Source organism: Siphateles boraxobius, unplaced genomic scaffold (assembly GCF_051911475.1).
Source record: "Siphateles boraxobius isolate OS27281-9 unplaced genomic scaffold, OSU_SipBor_1 216, whole genome shotgun sequence".
Taxonomy (NCBI): domain Eukaryota; kingdom Metazoa; phylum Chordata; class Actinopteri; order Cypriniformes; family Leuciscidae; genus Siphateles; species Siphateles boraxobius.
Window position 1 is genome coordinate 77501 of NW_027508829.1, and position 22500 is coordinate 100000.

The following is a 22500-nucleotide window of genomic DNA, read 5'->3' on the forward strand; positions in this document are numbered from 1 at the left end:
CACAACATGAGTGTGTTTATGTGTAAATCCTTACAGCAGATTTTGATTCCAATTAGGTAAAAGCAAACGTAGATATCATTCCCATTCAGCCCAACATGTGACTGTGTCTGAATATCATGAACAATATCGACAGATAAAGACACTTACACGAAGAGCGTTTGCCTGTGGTTTAAAAACACCATAGAAGAACAACTAGCCCAACTAATATAAACTTCACGCGTTATTAAAGACAAATAACACTAGCAAATCGCAACAAATAGACATAACTGAACAAAGATACGATTGAAATAAACAGTGTTTTAAGATTTTCAGGCTCAGAAACTGTAATCTAATGTAAAATAACACTGCAGTTTATAAATAAAATATACATTATAAATATAGTTATAGAGTTATTGAGTGAAGAACGAGTGAGTCTTCTCTTCTTCTGTTGTGTGATTAGTGTTATTATAGAGCAGGAATATTAGTGCTGTCACTTTAAGAGCCGCACGGATCCAGTATACTGATACACACACACACACACACACACACACACACACACACACACACACACACACACACACACACACACAGAAACACAGTCTCTCGCTCGAGTGATTACAGTCACATAGAAACACTCACAGAGGAATCGATAAGAGGAATCAAAAGTTTGAAAGTTATCCGATTAAGCACTGGTTGATTGACTGGTTTCTCTCTCTCTCTCTCTGTGTGTGTGTGTGTGTGTGTGTTACAGACATCATCATGACATCTAACGCGGAGCCCATGAGCTCTAAAGACATCAAGGTGTGTATCAGTCAGATCCAGGACCTGATCGTGATCCGGCTCAACCAGGCGGTGGCCAATAAACTCACGAGTTCTGTGGATTACCTGCGGGAGAGCTTCGTGGGGACGCTGGAGAGATGCTTGTGCAGCCTGGAGAAGTCCACAGCCGAGCCCTGCACACACAACGTCACCTCCAACCACCTGAAGCAGGTGCACACACACACACACACACTCTCTTTCTCTCTCACACACACACACACTCTCACACACATATACAGATCCTTCTCAAAGAATTAGCATATTGTAATAAAGTTCATTATTTTCCATAATGTAATGATAAAAATGAAACTTTCATATATTTTAGATTCATTGCACACCAACTGAAATATTTCAGGTCTTTTATTGTTTTAATACTGATGATTTTGGCATACAGCTCATGAAAACCCAAAATTCCTGTCTCAAAAAATTAGCATATCATGAAAAGGGTCTCTAAACGAGCTATTAACCTAATCATCTGAATCAACTAATTAACTCTAAACACCTGCAAAAGATTCAGAATCAGAATCAGAAAGAGCTTTATTGCCAAGTGTGCTTGCACACACAAGGAATTTGTTTTGGTGCTGAGGCTTCCAGTGGACTATACAAATACAACAAGAAACATGAAACATAATACTACAAATTATAAGAATAAAGAATAAAAATATAAATATATGAGAATAAAAGTATCACAGTTGGGTTTAGTCAGAATAGACATTTCCAGATTTACAGATTATGAACCTATTTACAGTGTTTTGAATATTATAAATAAATAAATCTACATATAAGTATCACCTGAGTTGTGGGATATTGCACTGAACAGTGGGAGTATTGCACTTACAGGCATATGCCTTGGGAGGAGTGTTAACTGTTCAGGAGGGAAATGGCCTGTGGGAAGAAACTGTTCCTGTGCCGAGATGTTCTTGTGGCCAGTGATCTGAGTCTCCGTCTTGACGGTAACAGTTCAAACAGGTGGTGTCCAGGGTGAGTGGAGTCTGTGATGATTTTACCTGCTCTCTTCCTCACTCTGGAAGAGTACAGGTCCTGGAGGTTTGGCAGGGGGGCACCAATAATCCTCTCCGCAGTCCGGACTGTCCGTTGTAGTCTCCTGATGTCTGATTTGGTAGCTGAACCAAACCAGACAGTGATGGAAGCGCACAAGACAGACTCAATGACGACTGAGTAGAACTGAATCAGCAGATCCTGTGGCAGGTTGAACTTCCTCAGCTGGCGAAGGAAGTACAGTCTCTGCTGGGCCTTTTTCACAGTGGAGTCAATGTGATTGTCCCACTTCAGGTCCTGAGAGATGGTAGTGCCCAGGAACCTGAATGACTCCACTGCTTCCACAGTGCTGTTCATGATGGTGAGTGGGGGGAGTGCTGGGCTGTTCCTCCTGAAGTCCACGATCATCTCCACTGTTTTGAGCGTGTTCAGCTCAAGGTTGTTATAACTGCACCAGGCAGCCAGCTGTTCAACCTCCAGTCTGTAAGCAGACTCGTCACCGTTCCGGATGAGACCGATGACAGTGGTGTCGTCTGCAAATTTCAGGAGCTTGACAGTGGGGTCTTTAGAAGTGCAGTCATTAGTGTACAGGGAGAAGAGCAGTGGGGAGAGAACGCACCCTTGAGGGGCGCCAGTGCTGGTAGTGAGAGTCCTGGATGTGTGTTTCCCCAGTCTCACTCGCTGCTGCCGGTCCGTCAGGAAGCTGGTGATCCACTGACAGATCGAGGATGGTATGGAGAGCTGGGTCAGTTTGGCTGTGAGAAGACCAGGCATGATGGTATTGAAGGCCGAACTGAAGTCCACAAAGAGGATCCTTGCATAAGTCCCTGGTCTGTCGAAATATTGCAGGATATAATGCAGTCCCATGTTGACTGCATTATCCACAGACCCGTTTGCTCTGTAAGCAAACTGAAAGGGATCCAGCAGGGGTCCAGTGAGGTCCTTCAGGTGGGCCAACACCAGTCTTTCAAACGACTTCATGACCACAGACGTGAGAGCGACAGGTCTGTAGTCATTAAGTCCAGTGATTTTGGGTTTTTTGGGGACAGGAATGATAGTGGAGCGTTTGAAGCAGCAGGGAACTTCACACTGCTCCAATGATCTGTTAAAGATCTGCGTGAAGACTGGGGCCAGTTGGTCAGCGCAGGCTTTTAAACAAGCAGATGAGATGCCGTCTGGGCCTGAGGCTTTCCTAGTCTTCTGTTTTTTGAAGACTCTGCTCACGTCCTCCACACAGACCTTAAGCTCAGGTTGGATGGCAGGAGGGGGGAGTGATAATTGGAGAACAGGAGGTGATGCTGAATGTGTGAAGTGCAGATCATACCGGGTGTGTGGTGTGAATGAGGGCTTTTCAAACCTGCAATAAAATGAATTTAAATCGTCAGCCAGGTGTTGATTGTCCACAGATCGGGGGTGGGGGGGGGGGGGTGACTTGTAGTTGATGTTCCTCAGGCCAGTCCAGACTGATGATGGGTCGTTGGATGAAAACTGTTTTTTCAGTTTATCAGAGTAGCTTCTTTTAGCAACTCTGATCTCCTTTGTCAGTCTGTTTCTGGCCTGGTTATACAAGATTTTATCCCCACTTCTGTAAGCATCCTCTTTGGCATGATGAAGGGGTTTGAGTTTCCCAGTAATCCATGGTTTATCATTAGTGAATGATAAGAATGTCCTGGTAATGCATGTATCCTCACAGAAACTTATATATGATGTTACAGTATCTGTGAGCTCATCCAGATCATTGGTAGCAGCTTCAAAAACAGTCCAATCAGTGCAATCAAAGCAGGCCTGTAGATTCTGCTCTGCTTCATTAGTCCATCTTTTAACAGTCCTTAACACAGGCTTAGCTGATTTCAGTTTCTGCCTGTAGGTCGGTATGAGATGAACCAAACAGTGATCAGAGAGCCCCAAAGCTGCCCGTGGGACGGAGTGATACGCATTCCTTATTGTGGTGTAACAGTGGTCCAGTATATTACTGTCTCTGGTGGGACATGTAACGTGCTGTCTGTATTTTGGTAGTTCACGGGAAAGATTTGCTTTGTTAAAATCCCCAATTATTATTAGAAGAGAGTCCGGGTGCCTTTGTTCCGTTTCAGCTATTTGTTCAGCCAGCTGTTGTAGCGCCGCGCTCACGCGTCTGGAGGGATGTAAACATTCACGAGAATGAAAGAGGAAAATTCCCGTGGCGAGCAGAAAGGTTTCCAAGTTAGGAGAGCATATCTTGTTCAGTGTTGTTACATCTGAACACCAACTTTCGTTAATGTAGAAACACAATCCACCACCTCTCGTTTTCCCCGTTAGCTCCGCGACGCGATCCGCTCTGAACAGCTGGAAGCCCGGCAGATGTATTGCGTTGTCCGGTATGGCTTCACTCAGCCAGGTTTCAGTGAAGCACAGAGCAGCAGAGTTAGAAAAGTCCTTGTTAATCCTTGTGAGGAGAAGTAGTTCGTCCATTTTGTTAGGAAGGGATCGGAGGTTCGCAAGATGAATACTGGGGAGTGCAGTGCGCAGGCCACGCTCGCGGAGTTTAACCAGCGCGCCGGCTCGCTTCCTGCGTTTGAACAACACCGCTGCCCCTCCGACGAGAATGTCCAGCAAAACGTCTGAATAATCAAAAACTGTGTAGAAGTTTTCTGGTGTGTGTTTCCTAATGTCCAGTAGTTCGACTTTGGTGAAACTGATAGGAAAATAATGACTAAACGCAGGACAAACGAACAAAAACAACACAATAGCTGGAGAGCTCCACACGAGGCAGCCATCTTGGTCCAAAGTTCCTGAGGCTTTTAAATTCCTGAGGCTTTTAAAAACTCCCAGCCTGTTTCTGTTTGTGTTTTGAGTAATGAAACAGGCTGGGACTTTTTAAAAGCCTCAGGAATCTTTTGCAGGTGTTTAGAGTTAATTAGTTGATTCAGATGATTAGGTTAATAGCTCGTTTAGAGACCCTTTTCATGATATGCTAATTTTTTGAGATAGGAATTTTGGGTTTTCATGAGCTGTATGCCAAAATCATCAGTATTAAAACAATAAAAGACCTGAAATATTTCAGTTGGTGTGCAATGAATCTAAAATATATGAAAGTTTCATTTTTATCATTACATTATGGAAAATAATGAACTTTATCACAATATGCTAATTTTTTGAGAAGGACCTGTATACATACACACACACACACACACACAAACACACATTATAAATACTGCCTAAATATCATTCAGTACCATAAAATACAAAATATTAAATCAAAAACATGATCAAACTAAAATATAGTACATTAATTTAATGAATAAACCAGTAGAGCGCGATACTCTGGGTTACCCAGATTAGCATCGTAATCAAAAAGCTGAAGAATTACTTTTTACTTTGACTTTTATAATGACAAAATCTGATTTAGAAAAAGCTTCACTGTAATAATAAATGTATTTTTGATATGGAAGCCCATTTCCACCACACATGAAAAATTATAATTTACAAAAGCATGATTTATGACATATAAAGTCAAAAAAAGTCATTATGACTTAAAATTTAAAATTCTGTAGAAAACGTCATTGTCACAATCGTCATAATTTAAACTTTTTATTTCATATTTTCAACTTAATTAATTTGACTTAATAATGAGATAAATCAAAATTAATATAAAATTTGAAATTACAGCTTAAAAAGTCATTATGACATAAAAAGTTTAAATTATGACAATTTCTAATTCTATCATAATTATGACTTGGTATGTAATAATTTATATTTATATCTTAAGTATGATTCCCCCCCCCCATTGATGTGGCAGAAATTGACTTCCAGAAAATGCTGTTTCTGTGTGTGTGTGTGTGTGTGTGTGTGTGTGTGTGTGTTTGTGTGTGTGTGTGTGTGTGTGTAGATCCTGAACGCGGCGTATCACGTGGAGGTGACGTTCCACTCGGGCTCCTCCGTCACACGCCTCTTCTGGGAGCAGATCAAACAGGTACTTTACCCATAATGCCCTGCGCTGGCGCCGCGTGACTCGGCCGCTCATGTGTGTGTGTGTGTGTGTGTGTGTGTGTGTGTGTGTGTGTGTGTGCTCAGATCATCCACCGGATCTCGTGGGTCAATCCGCCGTCGGTCACTAGTGAGTGGAAGCGTAAGGTCGCGCAGGACGCCATCGAGAGCCTCAGCGCCGCCAAACTGGCCAAGAGCATCTGTTCCCAGTTCAGGACTCGCCTCAACAGCTCCCATGAGGCCTTCGCCAGCTCACTGAGACAGGTCACTCACACACACACACCAGTTGTCTCACACACACACAAGATCTCTCGCTCTCTCTCTCTCTGCTGTGTCTGTGTGTGTGTGAGGCTAATGGTGTGTGTGTGTGTGTGTGTGTGTGTGTGTGTGAGACTACTGATGTGTGTGTGTGTGTGTGTTAGACTACTGGTGTGTGTTTGTGTGTGTGTGTGACTACTGGTGTGTGTGTGTGTGTGTGTGTGTGTGACTACTTGTGTGTGTGTGTGTGTGTGTGTGTGTGTGTGTGTGTGTGTGACTACTGGTGTGTGTGTGTGTGTGTGACTACTGGTGTGTGTGTGTGTGTGTGTGTGTGTGTGTGTGTGTGTGTGTATGCGAGACTAATGGTGTGTGTGTGTGTGTGTGTGTGTGTGTGTGTGTGTGTGTGTGTGTGTGTGAGAGATTACTTATGTGTGTGTGTGTGTGTGAGACTACTGATGTGTGTGTGTGTGTGTGTGTGTTAGACTACTTGTGTGTGTGTGTGTGTGTGTGTGTGTGTATGTGTGTGTGTGACTACTGATGTGTGTGTGTATGAGACTACTGGTGTGTGTGTGTGACTACTGATGTGTGTGTGTGTGTGTGTGTGTGTGTGTGTGTGAGTGACTACTGATGTGTGTGTGTATGTGTGTGTGTGAGTGACTACTGATGTGTGTGTGTATGAGACTACTGGTGTGTGTGTGTGACTACTGATGTGTGTGTGTGTGTGTGTGTGTGTGTGTGTGTGTGTGTGTGTGTGTGTGTGTGTGTGTGTGTGTGTGTGTGTGTGTGTGTGTGTGTGAGTGACTACTGATGTGTGTGTGTATGAGACTAGTGGTGTGTGTGTGTATGAGACTACTGGTGTGTGTGTGTGACTACTGATGTGTGTGTGTGCAGCTGGAGGAGGGTCACACGGGTCGTCTGGAGCGCACTGAAGACCTGTGGCTGCGGGTCAGGAAGGATCACGCACCGCGACTCGCTCGACTGTCTCTGGAGAGCCGATCGCTGCGAGACATTCTGCTGCACGGTGAGACACGATCAGTGTGTGTGTGTGTGTGTGTGTGTGTGTGTGTGTGTGTGTGTGATCTCCGACTGACTCCACTGTCTCCTCAGGAAAGCCCAAGCTGGGTCGTGAGCTGGGTCGAGGTCAGTACGGTGTGGTGTATCTGTGTGACAACTGGGCCGGACGTCACCCGTGTGCGCTGAAGTCTGTGGTTCCTCCTGACGACAAGCACTGGAACGACCTCGCACTGGAGTTCCACTACACACGGTAACAGCACTGGACACACACACTAATGTAAAATAACACTGCAGTTTATAAATAAAATATACATTATAAATATAGTTATAGAGTTATTGAGTGAAGAACAAGTGAGCCTTCTCTTCTTCTGTTGTGTGATTAGTGTTATTATAGAGCAGGAATATTAGTGCTGTCACTTTAAGAGCCGCACGGATCCAGTATACTGATACACACACACACACACAGAAACACAGTCTCTCGCTCAAGAGATTACAGTCACATAGAAACACTCACAGAGGAATCGATAAGAGGAATCGAATTTTAATTTAATAACATGTATCCGATTCCTGACGTCAAGTATTCTGGAATCGATTTTCGATTCCCAATCCTAAACATTGGTTGATTTTGTTATTATTGTTGAATGAATCATCATATTTCTCATGTCTGTCAGGTCTCTGCCTAAACACGAGCGGTTGGTGAATCTCCACGGGTCTGTGATCGATCACACGTACGGCGGCGGCTCCAGTATCGCCGTTCTGCTGATCATGGAGCGACTCCACAGAGATCTCTACACAGGCCTGAAGGTACCGGCACACATCTGACTGACTGTGGTTCTGTCTGTCTGTCTGTCTGTCTGTCTGTCTGTCTGTCTGACTGTGGTTCTGTCTGTCTGTCTGTCGTTCTGTCTGTTGTTCTCTCTGTCTGTCTGTCTGTCTGTCTGTCTGTCTGTCTGACTGTGGTTCTGTCTGTCTGTCTGTCGTTCTGTCTGTTGTTCTGTCTGTCTGTCTGTCTGTCTGTCTGTCTGTCTGTCTGACTGTGGTTCTGTCTGTCTGTCTGTCGTTCTGTCTGTTGTTCTGTCTGTCTGTCTGTGGTTCTGTCTGTCTGTCGTTCTGTCTGTCTGTCTGTGGTTCTGTCTGTTGTTCTGTCTGTCTGTCTGTCTGTCTTTGGTTCTGTCTGTCTGTCTGTCTCTCTGTCTGTCGTTCTGTCTGTCTGTCGTTCTGTCTGTCTGTCTGTCTGTCTGTTGTTCTGTCTGTCTGTCTGTCTGTCTGTCTGTCTGTCTGTCTGTGGTTCTGTCTGTCTGTCTGTCTGTCTGTCTGTGGTTCTGTCTGTCTGTCTGTCTGTCTGTGGTTCTGTCTGTTGTTCTGTCTGTCTGTCTGTCTGTCTGTCTGTCTGTCTGTCTGTCTGTCTGTGGTTCTGTCTGTCTGTCTGTCTCTGTCTGTCGTTCTGTCTGTCTGTCGTTCTGTCTGTCTGTCTGTCTGTCGTTCTGTCTGTTGTTCTGTCTGTCTGTCTGTCTGTCTGTGGTTCTGTCTGTCTGTCTCTCTGTCTGTCGTTCTGTCTGTCTGTCGTTCTGTCTGTCTGTCTGTCTGTCTGTGGTTCTGTCTGTCTGTCGTTCTGTCTGTCTGTCTGTCTGTCTGTCTGTGGTTCTGTCTGTCTGTCTGTCTGTCTCTCTGTCTGTCGTTCTGTCTGTCTGTCGTTCTGTCTGTCTGTCTGTCTGTCTGTGGTTCTGTCTGTCTGTCGTTCTGTCTGTCTGTCTGTCTGTCTGTCTGTCTGTCTGTGGTTCTGTCTGTCTGTTTGTCTGTCGTTCTGTCTGTGGTTCTGTCTGTCTGTCGTTCTGTCTGTTGTTCTGTCTGTCTGTCTGTCTGTCTGTCTGTGGTTCTGTCTGTCTGTCTGTCTGTGGTTCTGTCTGTCTGTCTGTCTGTCTGTGGTTCTGTCTGTCTGTCTGTCTCTCTGTCTGTCGTTCTGTCTGTCTGTCTGTCTGTCTGTCTGTCTGTCTGTCTGTCTGTCTGTGGTTCTGTCTGTGGTTCTGTCTATCTGTCGTTCTGTCTGTCTGTCGTTCTGTCTGTCTGTATGTCTGTCTGTCTGTGGTTCTGTCTGTCTGTCTGTGGTTCTGTCTGTCTGTCTGTGGTTCTGTCTGTCTGTCTGTCTGTCTCTCTGTCGTTCTGTCTGTCTGTCTGTCGTTCTGTCTGTCTGTCTGTCTGTCTGTCTGTCTGTCGTTCTGTCTGTCGTTCTGTCTGTCTGTCTGTCTGTCTGTCTGTATGTGGTTCTGTCTGTCTGTCTGTCTGTCTGTGGTTCTGTCTGTCTGTGGGTCTGTCTGTCTGTCTGAGGTTCTGTCTGTCTGTCTGTGATTCTGTCTGTCTGTCTGTCTGTCTGTGGTTCTGTCTGTCTGTCTGGTTCTGTTTGTCTGTCTGTGGTACTGTCTGTAGTTCTGCTTGTATGTCTGTCTGTCTGTCTGTGTGTCTGTGGTTCTGTCTGTCTGTGTTTCTGTCTGTCTGATGTTTTGTCTGTGGTTCTGTCTGTCTGTGGTTCTGTCTGTGGTTCTGTCTGTCTGTCTGTGGTTCTGTCTGTCTGAGGTTCTGTCTGTCTGTCTGTGGTTCTGTCTGTCTGTCTGTCGTTCTTTCTTTTGTTCTGTCTGTCTGTGGTTTTGTCTGTGGTTCTTTCTTTTGTTCTGTCTGTCTGTGGATTTGTCTGTGGTTCTGTCTGTCTGTGGTTCTGTCTGTCTGTCTGTGGTTCTTTCTTTTGTTCTGTCTGTCTGTGGTTTTTCTGTGGTTCTGTATGTCTGTCTGTTGTTCTGTCTGTCTGTGGTTATGTCTGTCTGTCTGTGGTTCTTTCTGTCTGTGGTTCTGTCTGTCTGATTTAGTTGCAAGGCTCCAAATAAAAACAGGAGACAAATAAAAGAGAAACAGTATAAGTCAAAATATGTGCAATATAAAATATGTGCAATATAAGATTTAAACAATTAAGAGATAATTATGACTAGTGCAGATATCTGTAGCAGCAGGATGTTGCAGTGAAAAACAGAGAAATGGACAATATCTGTCTCTCTCAGGCAGGTCTGGTTCTGAAGGAGCGTCTCCAGATCGCTCTGGACGTGGTGGAGGGGATCCGGTTCCTGCACGGTCAGGGTCTCTTGCACCGGGACATCAAGCTGAAGAACGTTCTGGTGAGGAACAGTGTCTGACCCGTGTCTGATCCGCTCCTGATTCGGGTCCGGTTCTCTGAGACAAGCTTCATAATGCTGGGATTGTTCTTCTGTGCAGCTGGACAAACAGAACCGGGCCAAGATCACGGACCTGGGCTTCTGTAAACCTGAGGCTATGATGTCCGGAAGCATCGTAGGGACGCCCATCCACATGGCACCAGAACTCTTCACAGGTCCGAAAACACCCGATCTCTGTGTGATTCTTCAGACTGAATCAGTCAGCGAATCAACCTGAGAGTCGTCTGTTTAATATCAGACTGAATCAGTCAGCGAATCAAACCCAAGAGTCATGTTTAATATCAGACTGAATCAGTCAGCGAGTCAAACCCAAGAGTCGTCTGTTTAATATCAGACTGAATCAGTCAGCGAATCAAACCCAAGAGTCATGTTTAATATCAGACTGAATCAGTCAGCGAATCAAACCCAAGAGTCATGTTTAATATCAGACTGAATCAGTCAGCGAATCAAACCCAAGAGTCATCTGTTTAATATCAGAGTGAATCAGTCAGCGAATCAAACCCAAGAGTCATCTGTTTAATATCAGACTGAATCAGTCAGTTAATCAAACCCAATAGTCATGTTTAATATCAGACTGAATCAGTCAGCAAATCAAACCCAAGAGTCATGTTTAATATCAGACTGAATCAGTCAGCGAATCAAACCCAAGAGTCATCTGTTTAATATCAGACTGAATCAGTCAGTGAATCAAACCCAAGAGTCATGTTTAATATCAGACTGAATCAGTCAGCAAATCAAACCCAAGAGTCATGTTTAATATCAGACTGAATCAGTCAGCGAATCAAACCCAAGAGTCATCTGTTTAATATCAGACTGAATCAGTCAGCGGATCAAACCCAAGAGTCATGTTTAATATCAGACTGAATCAGTCAGCGAATCAAACCCAAGAGTAATGTTTAATATCAGACTGAATCAGTCAGCAAATCAAACCCAAGAGTCATGTTTAATATCAGACTGAATCAGTCAGCGAATCAAACCCAAGAGTCATCTGTTTAATATCAGACTGAATCAGTCAGCGAATCAAACCCAAGAGTCATGTTGAATATCAGACTGAATCAGTCAGCGAATCAAACCCAAGAGTCATCTGTTTAATATCAGACTGAATCAGTCAGCGAATCAAACCCAAGAGTCATCTGTTTAATATCAGACTGAATCAGTCAGCGAATCAAACCCAAGAGTCATGTTTAATATCAGACTGAATCAGTCAGCGAATCAAACCCAAGAGTCATCTGTTTAATATCAGACTGAATCAGTCAGCGAATCAAACCCAAGAGTCATGTTTAATATCAGACTGAATCAGTCAGCGAATCAAACCCAAGAGTCATCTGTTTAATATCAGACTGAATCAGTCAGCGAATCAAACCCAAGAGTCATCTGTTTAATATCAGACTGAATCAGTCAGCGAATCAAACCCAAGAGTCATCTGTTTAATATCAGACTGAATCAGTCAGACAACTCACTTCCTCACTTAATCAACTCAAATTTATTTAAACAGATTATTAGTTAAACATATAAAAATAGTCATCAATGTTCGACTATAATTTTATAATGTTAAATTTAAAACATGCAAATTTATTTAAAATTCTAAATTATCAATTGGGCAGGATACATTTTTTTATTAGTAAACAACAAGTTTATTTTGAAGTATAAATTTTGAATCTGTCAAACTGGCAAATCAGACTGAATGAAACGCAAAAGCCCCATCGGTTTGAATCTTGGAGGGATTCAGTCAAACGGCTCACTGAAGCGATTCAAATGACTCAAACGTGCGTTGAATCGGTTATGTTCAAGAACTGTTACTGTGTGATGCGTTTTTGATGAACGAAATGGTAAAAATTATTAATACGTTTAGTAAAAATATTGTTTAATATTTAAAAAAAATTAATCATTTAATAACGCAGTCTAATATTTTAATAACAGTCTGTAGCAGATCTGACAATGATTACATTTTAAGTTTTTGATGCTTACATTTAATTTTAGTGTTTTGTTTTTAATTTATTTTGACAAAATAATGTATGACTTTAATATCACACCATACATTTTGTTTAAAATATTGGACCATAAAAAATTTAAAATGATTTTTTTTAAAAGTTATTATTTATGGTAATTTTTTTATATCAGACCATATAAATTATTATTTTTAAAATGATTTGAAAATTTAAAAAATAACTCATTTTTATTGTACTTTTTACAAAGTGATTTACAATGTAGGCTATAAAAGATTATTTCAAAAAATGTAAACAATTTTTTTTTAAATTAAAAAAAAGATATATATTTTTATTGTAACTTTTAATATCGGACAATGAAAATGACATTCAAAATATCAACTTTTTTTATTGAATTTTTTTAAATAAATATAAATAGTTCCTGTTTGTTTCCGGCAGGAAAGTACGATAACTCGGTGGACGTGTACGCCTTCGGGATTCTCTTCTGGTATCTGTGCACCGGCTCCGTCAAGCTCCCAGAAGCCTTCGAGAAATGCTCCAGTAAAGACCAGCTGTGGACCAACGTCAAGAAAGGTCAGAGTGGGTTTTCTCCTTCAGCCGTGAACTCTGGGTAAATATCGGCACATAGTGATTGGCTCACGAGTCTGTCTGTGTTTCAGGCTCCCGGCCGGAGCGCTCGGTCTCTTCGATGAGGAGTGCTGATAAATTACATTTTTTATTTTTTGTCAGAATATTAGATGTAAATAAGGGGAAAAAAACCCAAAATTTTATCAAAAGATAAAAAAGTCCCAATTACTTTTTACATTTTGTCAGATTTGCGAGATATAAACTCGCAATTTTGAGTTTATAACTTGCATTGTGAAATAAAAACTCATAAATGAGAAAAAAAAATCTAAATTGCGAAATATCAAGTTGTAATTACCTTTTTTTGTCATAATTGTGAGAAAAAGGTCACAATTATGATACAAAATTTGCAATTATGATTTTTAATTAAGAATTGCGAAATATAAACTTAAAAAAAGTTTATACATAAAAAGTAAAACATAAAAAGTCATTGCTGTGATAAAAATTAGCAAAAAGTCTGAATTCTGAGATATAAACTTGCAATTATGAGTATCTAACTTGCAATTGCGAAATATAAACTTGTTATTGTGAGAAAAAAGTCAGAATTGTGAAATATAGTTGCAATTTCCTTTGTAAATTTTTTTAGTCATAATAGTGAGATATAAACTCACAGTTGTGATAGTCAAAATTGATGATAAAATTCGCAATTAAGATTTTTAATTAAGAATTGTGAAATATAAATTTTTAATTATGCGCATTTTTCTCACAATTGCAAGTTTGTATTTCGCAATTCTTAATAAAAAAATTGTAATTAAGAATTAAAACGTAATTGATAAAAGTCAAAATTATGATACAAATTTCGCAATTATGATTTTTTATTTAGAATTGCAAAATATTAACTTGCAATTGCGTGAAAAAAGAAAAAGTTGTGAGAACAATACGCACAATTACAATTTTATATTTCGCAATTCTTAATTAAAAATCTGTAATTACGAGTTCTATATCATAATTTTGACTGTTTTCTTTTTTCCTCAATTACGTTTTAATTCTTAAAGCCAGAGTTGTGAGAGATTTCTCGCTGTTTCAGGCTCCCGGCCGGAGCGCTTGGCCTCGTTCGATGAGGAGTGCTGATAAATTATCTTTTATTTTTTTAGTCAGAATTGCAAGATGTAAACTCGTATTTGAGAGAGTTTTGAAATTATGAAAAAACCCCGAAATTTTGTCAAAAGACAAAAAGTCACAATTACTTTTTACATTTAGTCAGATTTGCGATATATAAAATCGCAACAAGTCATAATTACCTTTTAATTTTTTTTTAATTATTGTGATACAATCTCAGTTGTGAGAAAAAGGTCAAAATCATGATACAAAATTCGCAATTATGATTTTAATTAAGAATTGTGAAATATAAACTTGTAATTGAGAACGAAAAAAGTCATTATTGTGATAGAAATTCGCAAAAAGTCCGACCTCTGAGATATAAACTTGCAATTATGAGTTTCAAACTTGCAATTGCGAAATATAAAATCGTTATCGTGAGAAAAAGTCAGAATTGCGAAATATAGTTGCAATTACCTTTTTTTTTAAATGTTAGTCATAATAGTGAGATATAAACTCACAGTTGTGATAGTCAAAATTATGATACAAAATTCGCAATTACGATTTTTAAGAATTGGGATTTTTAATTAAGATTTGCAAAATATAAACTTGCAATTGCGAGAGAGAGAAAAAGAAATTGTAAAAATTGTGTTTATATTTTGCAATTCTTAATAAAAATTTTGTAATTGCAGAATTATATATCTTAATTTTGACTTTTTTCTGTTGTTCCTCAATTACGTTTTAATTGTTACAGTCAGAGTTGTGAGATATTTCCCGCTGTTTCAGGCTCCCGGCCGGAGCGCTTGGCCTCGTTCGATGAGGAGTGCTGGCAGCTGATGGAGGCCTGTTGGAACGGAGACCCTTCCCAGAGGCCTCTGCTGGGCATCGTTCAGCCCAGCCTGCAAAGCATCATGGACCGCCTGTGCAACGATTCTGACCAAAAGAGCGGCAACCTGGAGGACTCGAACTGACACGTTTCCCTGAGCGAGACGAGTGTATGAGTGTGCAAAAAAACGGACGAATGTTGTTTCTATGCCTATGAACAAACATGATCACGTGTGTCATATTCATCGTAGATCCGGAGAGATTTTACATGTAGTCGAGTTGATGAACTGAAGCAGTCCTTTTTAGATGTGTTTAAACTGGTTTACATTATTCCTTAGATGACATTTTTTAATAAAATGATTTGACCAATTCACTGCTGCACTGGATTGATTTACTGTGTGTGTGTGTGTGTGTGTGTGTGTGTGTGTGTGTGTGTGTGTGTGTGTGTGTGTGTGTGTGTGTGTGTGTTAAAGTGATCGTTATACAGTCTAAAATGTGTGTTAAATGTTAAAACATTGTTATAGGCTCATATTTTAAGTCTGTGTGAATTATAGTCTAGTTTACATTCATATCAGCTTTATTTCAACAGCTTCACGGTGATAAACAGGAAAATAACAATCAATGTTCAAACTTCTTTAAATATAAGACAAATACAGATTCTGCTGTAAAGACATGTTTATGTAATTCAGTTCTAAAATTGTCGATGTTGGAAAACACTAAGTTGGATAAGCTATTTTATAAGTTTTAATATTTCATTCAGGCTTATCCTGAGTATTTTTAGGGTTTTAATGTCATATAGGCCTATTAGCGTTTTTGCCATTTAACATTTCCCAACAACACATGGCGAGAGATGAGACTTTTCCTCTGTCAAATTCATGGGACCATAACTTCATAATGCTAGTGTAAAAATGTCTGCAAATCAGAAGCGTGACAGTCATGCACACTGGGTATGAGACACCAGTGAAAACTTTAACACACCCTCAAAGGCAGCTGAGATATAGCACCACCAACTGGGCCAACAATGCAATTTCTCCTGTAACTTTGTCACATGTCAAATTCATGGGTCCATAACTTCATGATGCTACAGTAAAACTGTCTGATATTGAGCAGGGTGACAGTCAATCAAACTGGGTATGAGGCATCAGGAAAACCTTTAACACTCCCATAAACATACCTGAGATATAGCGCTTCCAAATGGACCAACAATGCAATTTCTCTTGTAACTTGTCATATTTGTCAAATTCATGGATCCATAACTTTATAATTTTACAGTAGAAATGTCTGGAATTTGGCATGGTGACAGTCATGCACACTGGGTATAAAGCATCAGTGCAACTTTTAATGTATCCTCAAAGGCAGCTGAGATATAGCGCCACCAACTGGGCCAACAATGCAATGGCTCTTCTAACTAATGTCATGTTTGAAAAAATCATGGGTCCACAACTTCATAATGCTACTAAAAATGGACCAACAGTGTCATGGCTCTTCTAACTTCTGTCAGATTGGGTCCATAACTTCTAAATGGTAAAGTAACCAACAATGCAATGGCTCTTTCAAGTCAATTCAATTTACTTCAAACATTCATTTGTATAACGATTTTCACAATACATACCATTTCAAAGCATCTTTACACAAAATGCATGTTTCAAAGTTACAAAACAACAATAGCATTTAATGAGATGATATATCAGAAAGTAGTTGTAAGATAGTTTAAGCCAAATTAGTGTGCATTTAAAAGCAATGATAAAATAATATTTTTGTATAATCATCCATGTTTGATGTTCTGGAGTAGGTGTCATCTATTCACAGGAGTTGGGTCATCTGAAGTCTTCTGGATCCAAGCTGGAGCATAATCTCTATTACCTTGTGATATTGAAATTTGTTTTTACTCGATTTATTAATTATTGCACGTCATCCTTTGAATGCATTAAAGAATGATGTAATGTACCTTTATATTTTTACAGTCATTATCCCCAATATTTCAGTGTTATTTACATTTCAAAATAGTTTATTATTCTATTCTGAAAATAGACACTACAGTAAGTGTGAATAAGAGAAAAACCACATGGACTAAATGGAGCTGATTACATGATGCACTGTAATTAAAGAATACTGTAATTATATTTTATGTGCCTTTATATCTTTATAGTACATTTTCCCTGATATATCAATGTTATTTGATTTCAAAATAATTTATTATTCTTTTGAATAGCTCGACTTTTCTGGAGTGAATTTGTTGGGAGTGCAAAATTTTAAAAACTGTTAAGACTTTTTTTAATGACAAAATGATTTAGGAAAAGCTTCACTGTAATGAACATATTTTTTTGATTGTTGTAAACATTATTGGTACGGAAGCCCATTTCTGCCACATAAAAATAAATGCTTTTGTAAATCAAATATGACATTCAAAGTCATAATTATCTGATGAAAAGTCGAAATTATGAGAAAGTAATAATTGACATATTGAGTCAAAATTGACTTAAAAAGTAATAATTACGACATTAAAAAGTATAATTATGACATTAAAATGTTGAAAACGTCTGTCATAATTATTAAATAAAAAGTTGAAATTAACTTTGTCAGAATTTAAAATGATCCATTATTACTTAGTATGTCATAATTACAACTTGTCATAATTATGATTTAACAAAGCATGATTTTTTTTCCTATGTGGCTGAAATGGGCTTCCATAACTGCAGTACATTTTACAAGAAAATACTATTTCATTATTTCTACTTAAAAATGTAATGTTTAATTCAATGTGTTTCTTGTCATTACTTTGTAATTATTTGCGATATTTACTAGAAATTTCAGAGTGAAAATTGTTAAATCCTACACCAATGAAAATGGAAATATTTAAAATTTAATACTAATTTTATGAAAATTAAATTAATTAAATAAATAATTATAAATTACAGTTAGACTAAAGCTAGATATGCTGAAGAGAATGCAAGTGTTTCTGGACATGCAAAACTCAAAAATGCTAGATAATGTTTAGGAGTTCGATTAAAGTTTGAGTGACAGTTTGAGAAAACAAATGAGACGTTAAATATTAAAAACAGTTTTACTTCAAGTCAGTGTTTTACAAAGTTTCCAGCCGTGTTTCCAGCTAAAATTGGTTCCAGTGATGAGACTGAAACAAATACAGTAATAAAGCACAACCATATGAGTATAAAACATGTCTGTACAGCAAAACTCTGATGTGTTGGAGTTTTTCAGGAGATTGAGCAGCACATTGTGCGTTAAAAGTCAACAGTGGCAGTGGCGTTTGCTTTACACAGTCAAAACGTAAATTCTACCACGGAATAAAAAAATTTGGCAATTGCGAATTTTTATCTCACAACTCTGATTTTTGATTTTTTTGAGATGTGAGAAAAAAGTCTGAATTGCGAGATATAAAGTTGCAATCACCTTTTTATTTTTTAGTCAGAATTGCAAGATGTAAACTCGCAATTGTGAGAAAAATGTAAATGTGAGATATAAACTCAAAAACTTTTACTTTTTCAAATTTTATCAAAAGTTAACAAAACTAAATTTGATCAACAGATAATTCGCAATTACTTTTTAAATTTAGTCAGATTTGTGAGATATAAACTCGTAAACGAGAAAAAAAATCTGAATTGCGAAATATAAAATTGCAATTACCTTTTTAATTTTTTGTGTCATAATTGTGAGATAAAAACTCACAGTTGTGAGAAAAAAGTAAAAATTATGATACAAAATTCACAATTACGACTTTTAATTAAGAAGAAACTTGTAATTGTGAGAAAAAAGTCAAAATTGTGACTTATGAGTTATATTTATAAAAGTTTATAATTATAAGTTTATATTTGTTTCTAACTCTCAATTGCGAAATATAAACTTGTAATTGTAAGAAAAAAGTTGAAATATAGATGAAATTACCTTTTTTATCTTTTAGTCATAATTGCAAGATATAAACTCGCAGTTGTGAGAGAAAAAAATCATGAGATACAAAATTCACAATTCTATTTTTTTATTCCGTGGCGGAAACGAGGCTTCCATATGGACGGCTAAGACGAATCTATCAGCATGTGTTTTTTGTGTGACGTGTTAGAGATCTGTACAACACTGCGACAAATGTTTAAATTTACATTTCAGACACAATTGCTAATCTATAAAATACAAAGGTTTTCATTCAAAAGGTTTTAAACGTGAGTCTTTTTAAAAGTTTGTATAAAAATGTCCCCAAAATGTACAAAAAGAGCAAGTATCAAAAGTGTGGTTCTCCTCCAGTGGTACGAAATCAAGGCTCTGCTGGTGGAGAAGGCATCAGTTCAAGGCTTGAATCAGGAATCAGATCCTTCCCATCAGTCCTTCATTTATCCGCAGTCCAGCAGGCCTTTAGCTTCATCTAGGAAATTCCCTGATATTTTCACTTTTACAATAAGCCAGTGTTGTTTCGATGCGGCGAGAGGACGAAAGAAATAAAAAAGTGCTTCACTTCAAGTATGTAAACAAAAATGTAAAAACGCCCGATTCTCTTCAGCGTTTGGCACGGAGAATCAGATCGGCTGTCGCGTGAAATGTAGGAAAAATCAAACCGGGACAGAAACAGGAAGATTGTTCCTCGCCTCTTCATTCCCCCGTCGCTCATTAGCATCTGCAAAGAAACACATCGCGGACACGTATGAACGAAACCTGATCCAAGAATGGCCAAAGTGTGTCTATTTGATGTCAGGTGACCAATAAGAGGATTGATGATGTCAGCAGAAAAAGGAACATCAAAATTCGAAACGTAACTATATAGTGTAACATGTGGACAAAATATATTCTCTCATTTCAGTAAATCCTGGCCACGTTAAACTAATTCGTTCCTTCATAAAATGTGCTGAATTATCAGCAAGTCCCGGGAACGAATTGTTCGTTTGCATCCGAGATATCCATATGTTTTTCTCCACAATATGTGGAGACACCCGGTGGATGTTTTTGGTACAGCACCGAAACAAAATCTCATAGGAACTTCAATTTTTGTAAAATCAACTTCAAATTTTTAACACAACTTGGTTAGACATATGGCTTTGATTCTATATTTATTTTAGAGTAAAAATTATTTTGTAAAATATATATTTTATATAAAATAATACATAGTTTAGTACAGTACATTTGATTGAGAGTAAATTTAAACTTCCATAACTTTTTATACTTTTATTTTAAGTGCAATAATGAAGTGTCTTCTTTAAAACAAGACCAAACTAACTTAGGTCTATATTCCAAAGCATTCTTGATTTACAACCTTTTAAGTTCGGATTTTCGCATTTCGCATTTTCACGTCTATTCTCAAAAAGAGGGGTGACAGTTTATGGGTTAATTAAGTCGTAAAATTGACCTATATTACCGTCCAGCTCTTTATATAAAGTTCGGTATAAAGTATATTAAACTTTATTCGCATAAAAGCGATATAAAAGTTGATCATTTATAATATTATGATATGTATGTCCAACTTTTTTCGCATCTATACAGTAAACTCATGTAAAGCGATATATACTATATAGCAAATCTCAACTGCTAGATTTATATCGTCGCCAACTGTAAAGCTATCACTCACTCGGATTCAGACGAGTCGTTGTCGAGTGTTTTCGTTAGTCCGCTCGCTGACGTCCCATTCGGATGATCCCGTCTGGCCCCGCCCCCTTGACCCTCGCGTGAGGAGGCGGAGTCTCCCGACAGCTGGTTGTGTATGCGGTTGATGGCGTTCCTCTCGGCGATGGGCGACAGCTTCTTCTTCAGGATTCCTGCGTGTCACGGTCACACGTTACAATGCGCAATCGTCATTGGATTCGGACAAAAGAATGTTTGGGCTCGTTCAGACCTTTGTGCGGCTGCGCACTGGAGTTCGGTAAACTGGGCAGCAGCAGAAGCAGGTTTTCCGTCCCAGCATCCTCTGGTTTGGGAAGAGTCTCCACCTCCACCCTTCCTGTCTCAGGCTCCCACACATCTGACAGACAGAATCTACGTCAGACTACCTATACAGTAAACTCACGTAAAGCCATATACTTTATAGCAAATCTCAACTGTGATTTTTCTATGTAGTCGCAAAATTTAACTATATTATCATCCAGCTTTTCGTATAAAGTTGAATATATATGTCCAACTTTTTTCGCATCTATACAGTAAACTCTCATAAAGCAATATATACTATATAGTAAATCTCAACTGTGATTTTTTATGTAGTCGCAAAATTTAACTATATTATCACCCAGCTTTTCATATAAAGTTGTATAAAGTATGTCCAACTTTTTTCACATCTATACAGTAAACTCTCATAAAGCAATATATACTATATAGCAAATCTCAACTGTTATTTTTTATGTAATCGCAAAATTTAACTATATTATCATCTAGCTTTTTGTATAAAGTTGTACATATATGTCCAACTTTTTTCACATATACACAGTAAACTCTCGTAAAGTAATATATACTATATAGCAAATCTCAACTGTGATTTTTTTATGTAGTCGCAAAATTTAACTATATTATCGCCCAGCTTTTCGTATAAAGTTGTATATATATGTCCAACTGTTTTTCGCATCTATACCATAAACTGATGTAAAGCAATATATACTATATAGCAAATCTCAACTGTGATTTTTTTATGTAGTCGCAAAATTTAACTATATTATCGCCCAGCTTTTTGTATAAAGTTGTATATATATGTCCAACTTTTTTCACATCTATACAGTAAACTCTCGTAAAGCAATATATACTATATAGCAAATCTCAACTGTGATTTTTTTATGTAGTCGCAAAATTTAACTATATTATCGCCCAGCTTTTTGTATAAAGTTGTATATATATGTCCAACTTTTTTCACATCTATACAGTAAACTCTCGTAAAGCAATATATACTATATAGCAAATCTCAACTGTGATTTTTTTATGTAGTCGCAAAATTTAACTATATTATCGCCCAGCTTTTTGTATAAAGTTGTATATATATGTCCAACTTTTTTCACATCTATACAGTAAACTCTCGTAAAGCAATATATACTATATAGCAAATCTCAACTGTGATTTATTTGATCACAAAATGTAACTATATTATCGTCTAGCTTTTCATATCAAGTTGTATATATAAGTATGTCCAACTTTTTTTGCATCAATACAGTAAACTCTCGTAAAGCGATATGTACTATATAGCAAATCAACTGTGATTTTTTAAAATTTAGTCGCAAAATGTAACTATATTGTCATCTAGGTTTTCGTATAAAGTTGTATATATAAGTATGTCCAACTTTTTTCACATCTATACAGTAAACTCATGTAAAGTAATATATACTATATAGCAAATATCAACTGTGATTTTTTATGTAATCACAAATTTTAACTATATTATCATCTAGGTTTTCGTATAAAGTTGTATATATATGTCCAGCTTTTTTCACATCTATACAGTAAACTCTCGTAAAGTAATATATAGTAAATCTCAACTGTGATTTTTTTATGTAGTCGAAAAATTTAACTATTTTATCGGCCAGCTTTTCGTATAAAGTTGTATATATATGTCCAACTTTTTTCGCATCTATACAGTAAACTCTCGTAAAGTAATATATACTATATAGCAAATATCAACTGTGATTTTTAAATTTAGTCACGAAATTTAACTATATTATCGTCCAGCATTTCATATACAGACACACGCTAACAGAACCTCCAAATCGCGTGACTCGCGTCTGTCGTACCATGAGGTTTGGTGGTGCCGCTGGTGGCCAGATTTTCCCAGCATTCCTCCTGCAGGAACTCGCCCTCGTCTTCCTCGCTGTCGGACGAGTGTGTGGACGCGTACGAGCCGCTCT

The 22500-nt window shown here is 38.3% G+C and overlaps 2 protein-coding genes across 3 annotated transcripts in view; one reads left to right on the forward strand and one right to left on the reverse strand.

Moving 5' to 3' along the window:
• The window catches only part of LOC143746297 (dual serine/threonine and tyrosine protein kinase), a 48252-nt gene extending 33197 nt beyond the window's left edge, over positions 1-15055 (forward strand). Inside the window, exons 5-14 of one of the 2 annotated variants that reach the window (XM_077238139.1) lie at positions 731-969; positions 5666-5749; positions 5851-6027; positions 6913-7042; positions 7129-7285; positions 7707-7839; positions 10083-10196; positions 10294-10408; positions 12638-12772; positions 14648-15055. In XM_077238139.1, the coding sequence (XP_077094254.1) occupies positions 731-969; positions 5666-5749; positions 5851-6027; positions 6913-7042; positions 7129-7285; positions 7707-7839; positions 10083-10196; positions 10294-10408; positions 12638-12772; positions 14648-14832 (1469 nt within the window). In that variant the 3' untranslated portion in view covers positions 14833-15055. Of the gene's footprint in view, positions 1-730; positions 970-5665; positions 5750-5850; positions 6028-6912; positions 7043-7128; positions 7286-7706; positions 7840-10082; positions 10197-10293; positions 10409-12637; positions 12773-13850; positions 13913-14647 lie in introns of those variants that run through there. The other variant, XM_077238140.1, reaches the window with a different exon arrangement.
• Positions 15056-17736: 2681 nt separating this feature from the next.
• The window catches only part of LOC143746296 (cadherin EGF LAG seven-pass G-type receptor 2-like), a 91260-nt gene continuing 86496 nt past the window's right edge, over positions 17737-22500 (reverse strand). Inside the window, exons 30-33 of the mRNA XM_077238138.1 lie at positions 22387-22500; positions 20517-20642; positions 20253-20439; positions 17737-19307 (exon numbers count right to left, since the gene is read on the reverse strand). The exon at positions 22387-22500 is cut by the window's right edge and continues 48 nt beyond it. Coding sequence (XP_077094253.1) covers positions 19301-19307; positions 20253-20439; positions 20517-20642; positions 22387-22500 — 434 coding nt within the window. The 3' untranslated portion in view covers positions 17737-19300. The remainder of the gene's footprint in view (positions 19308-20252; positions 20440-20516; positions 20643-22386) is intronic.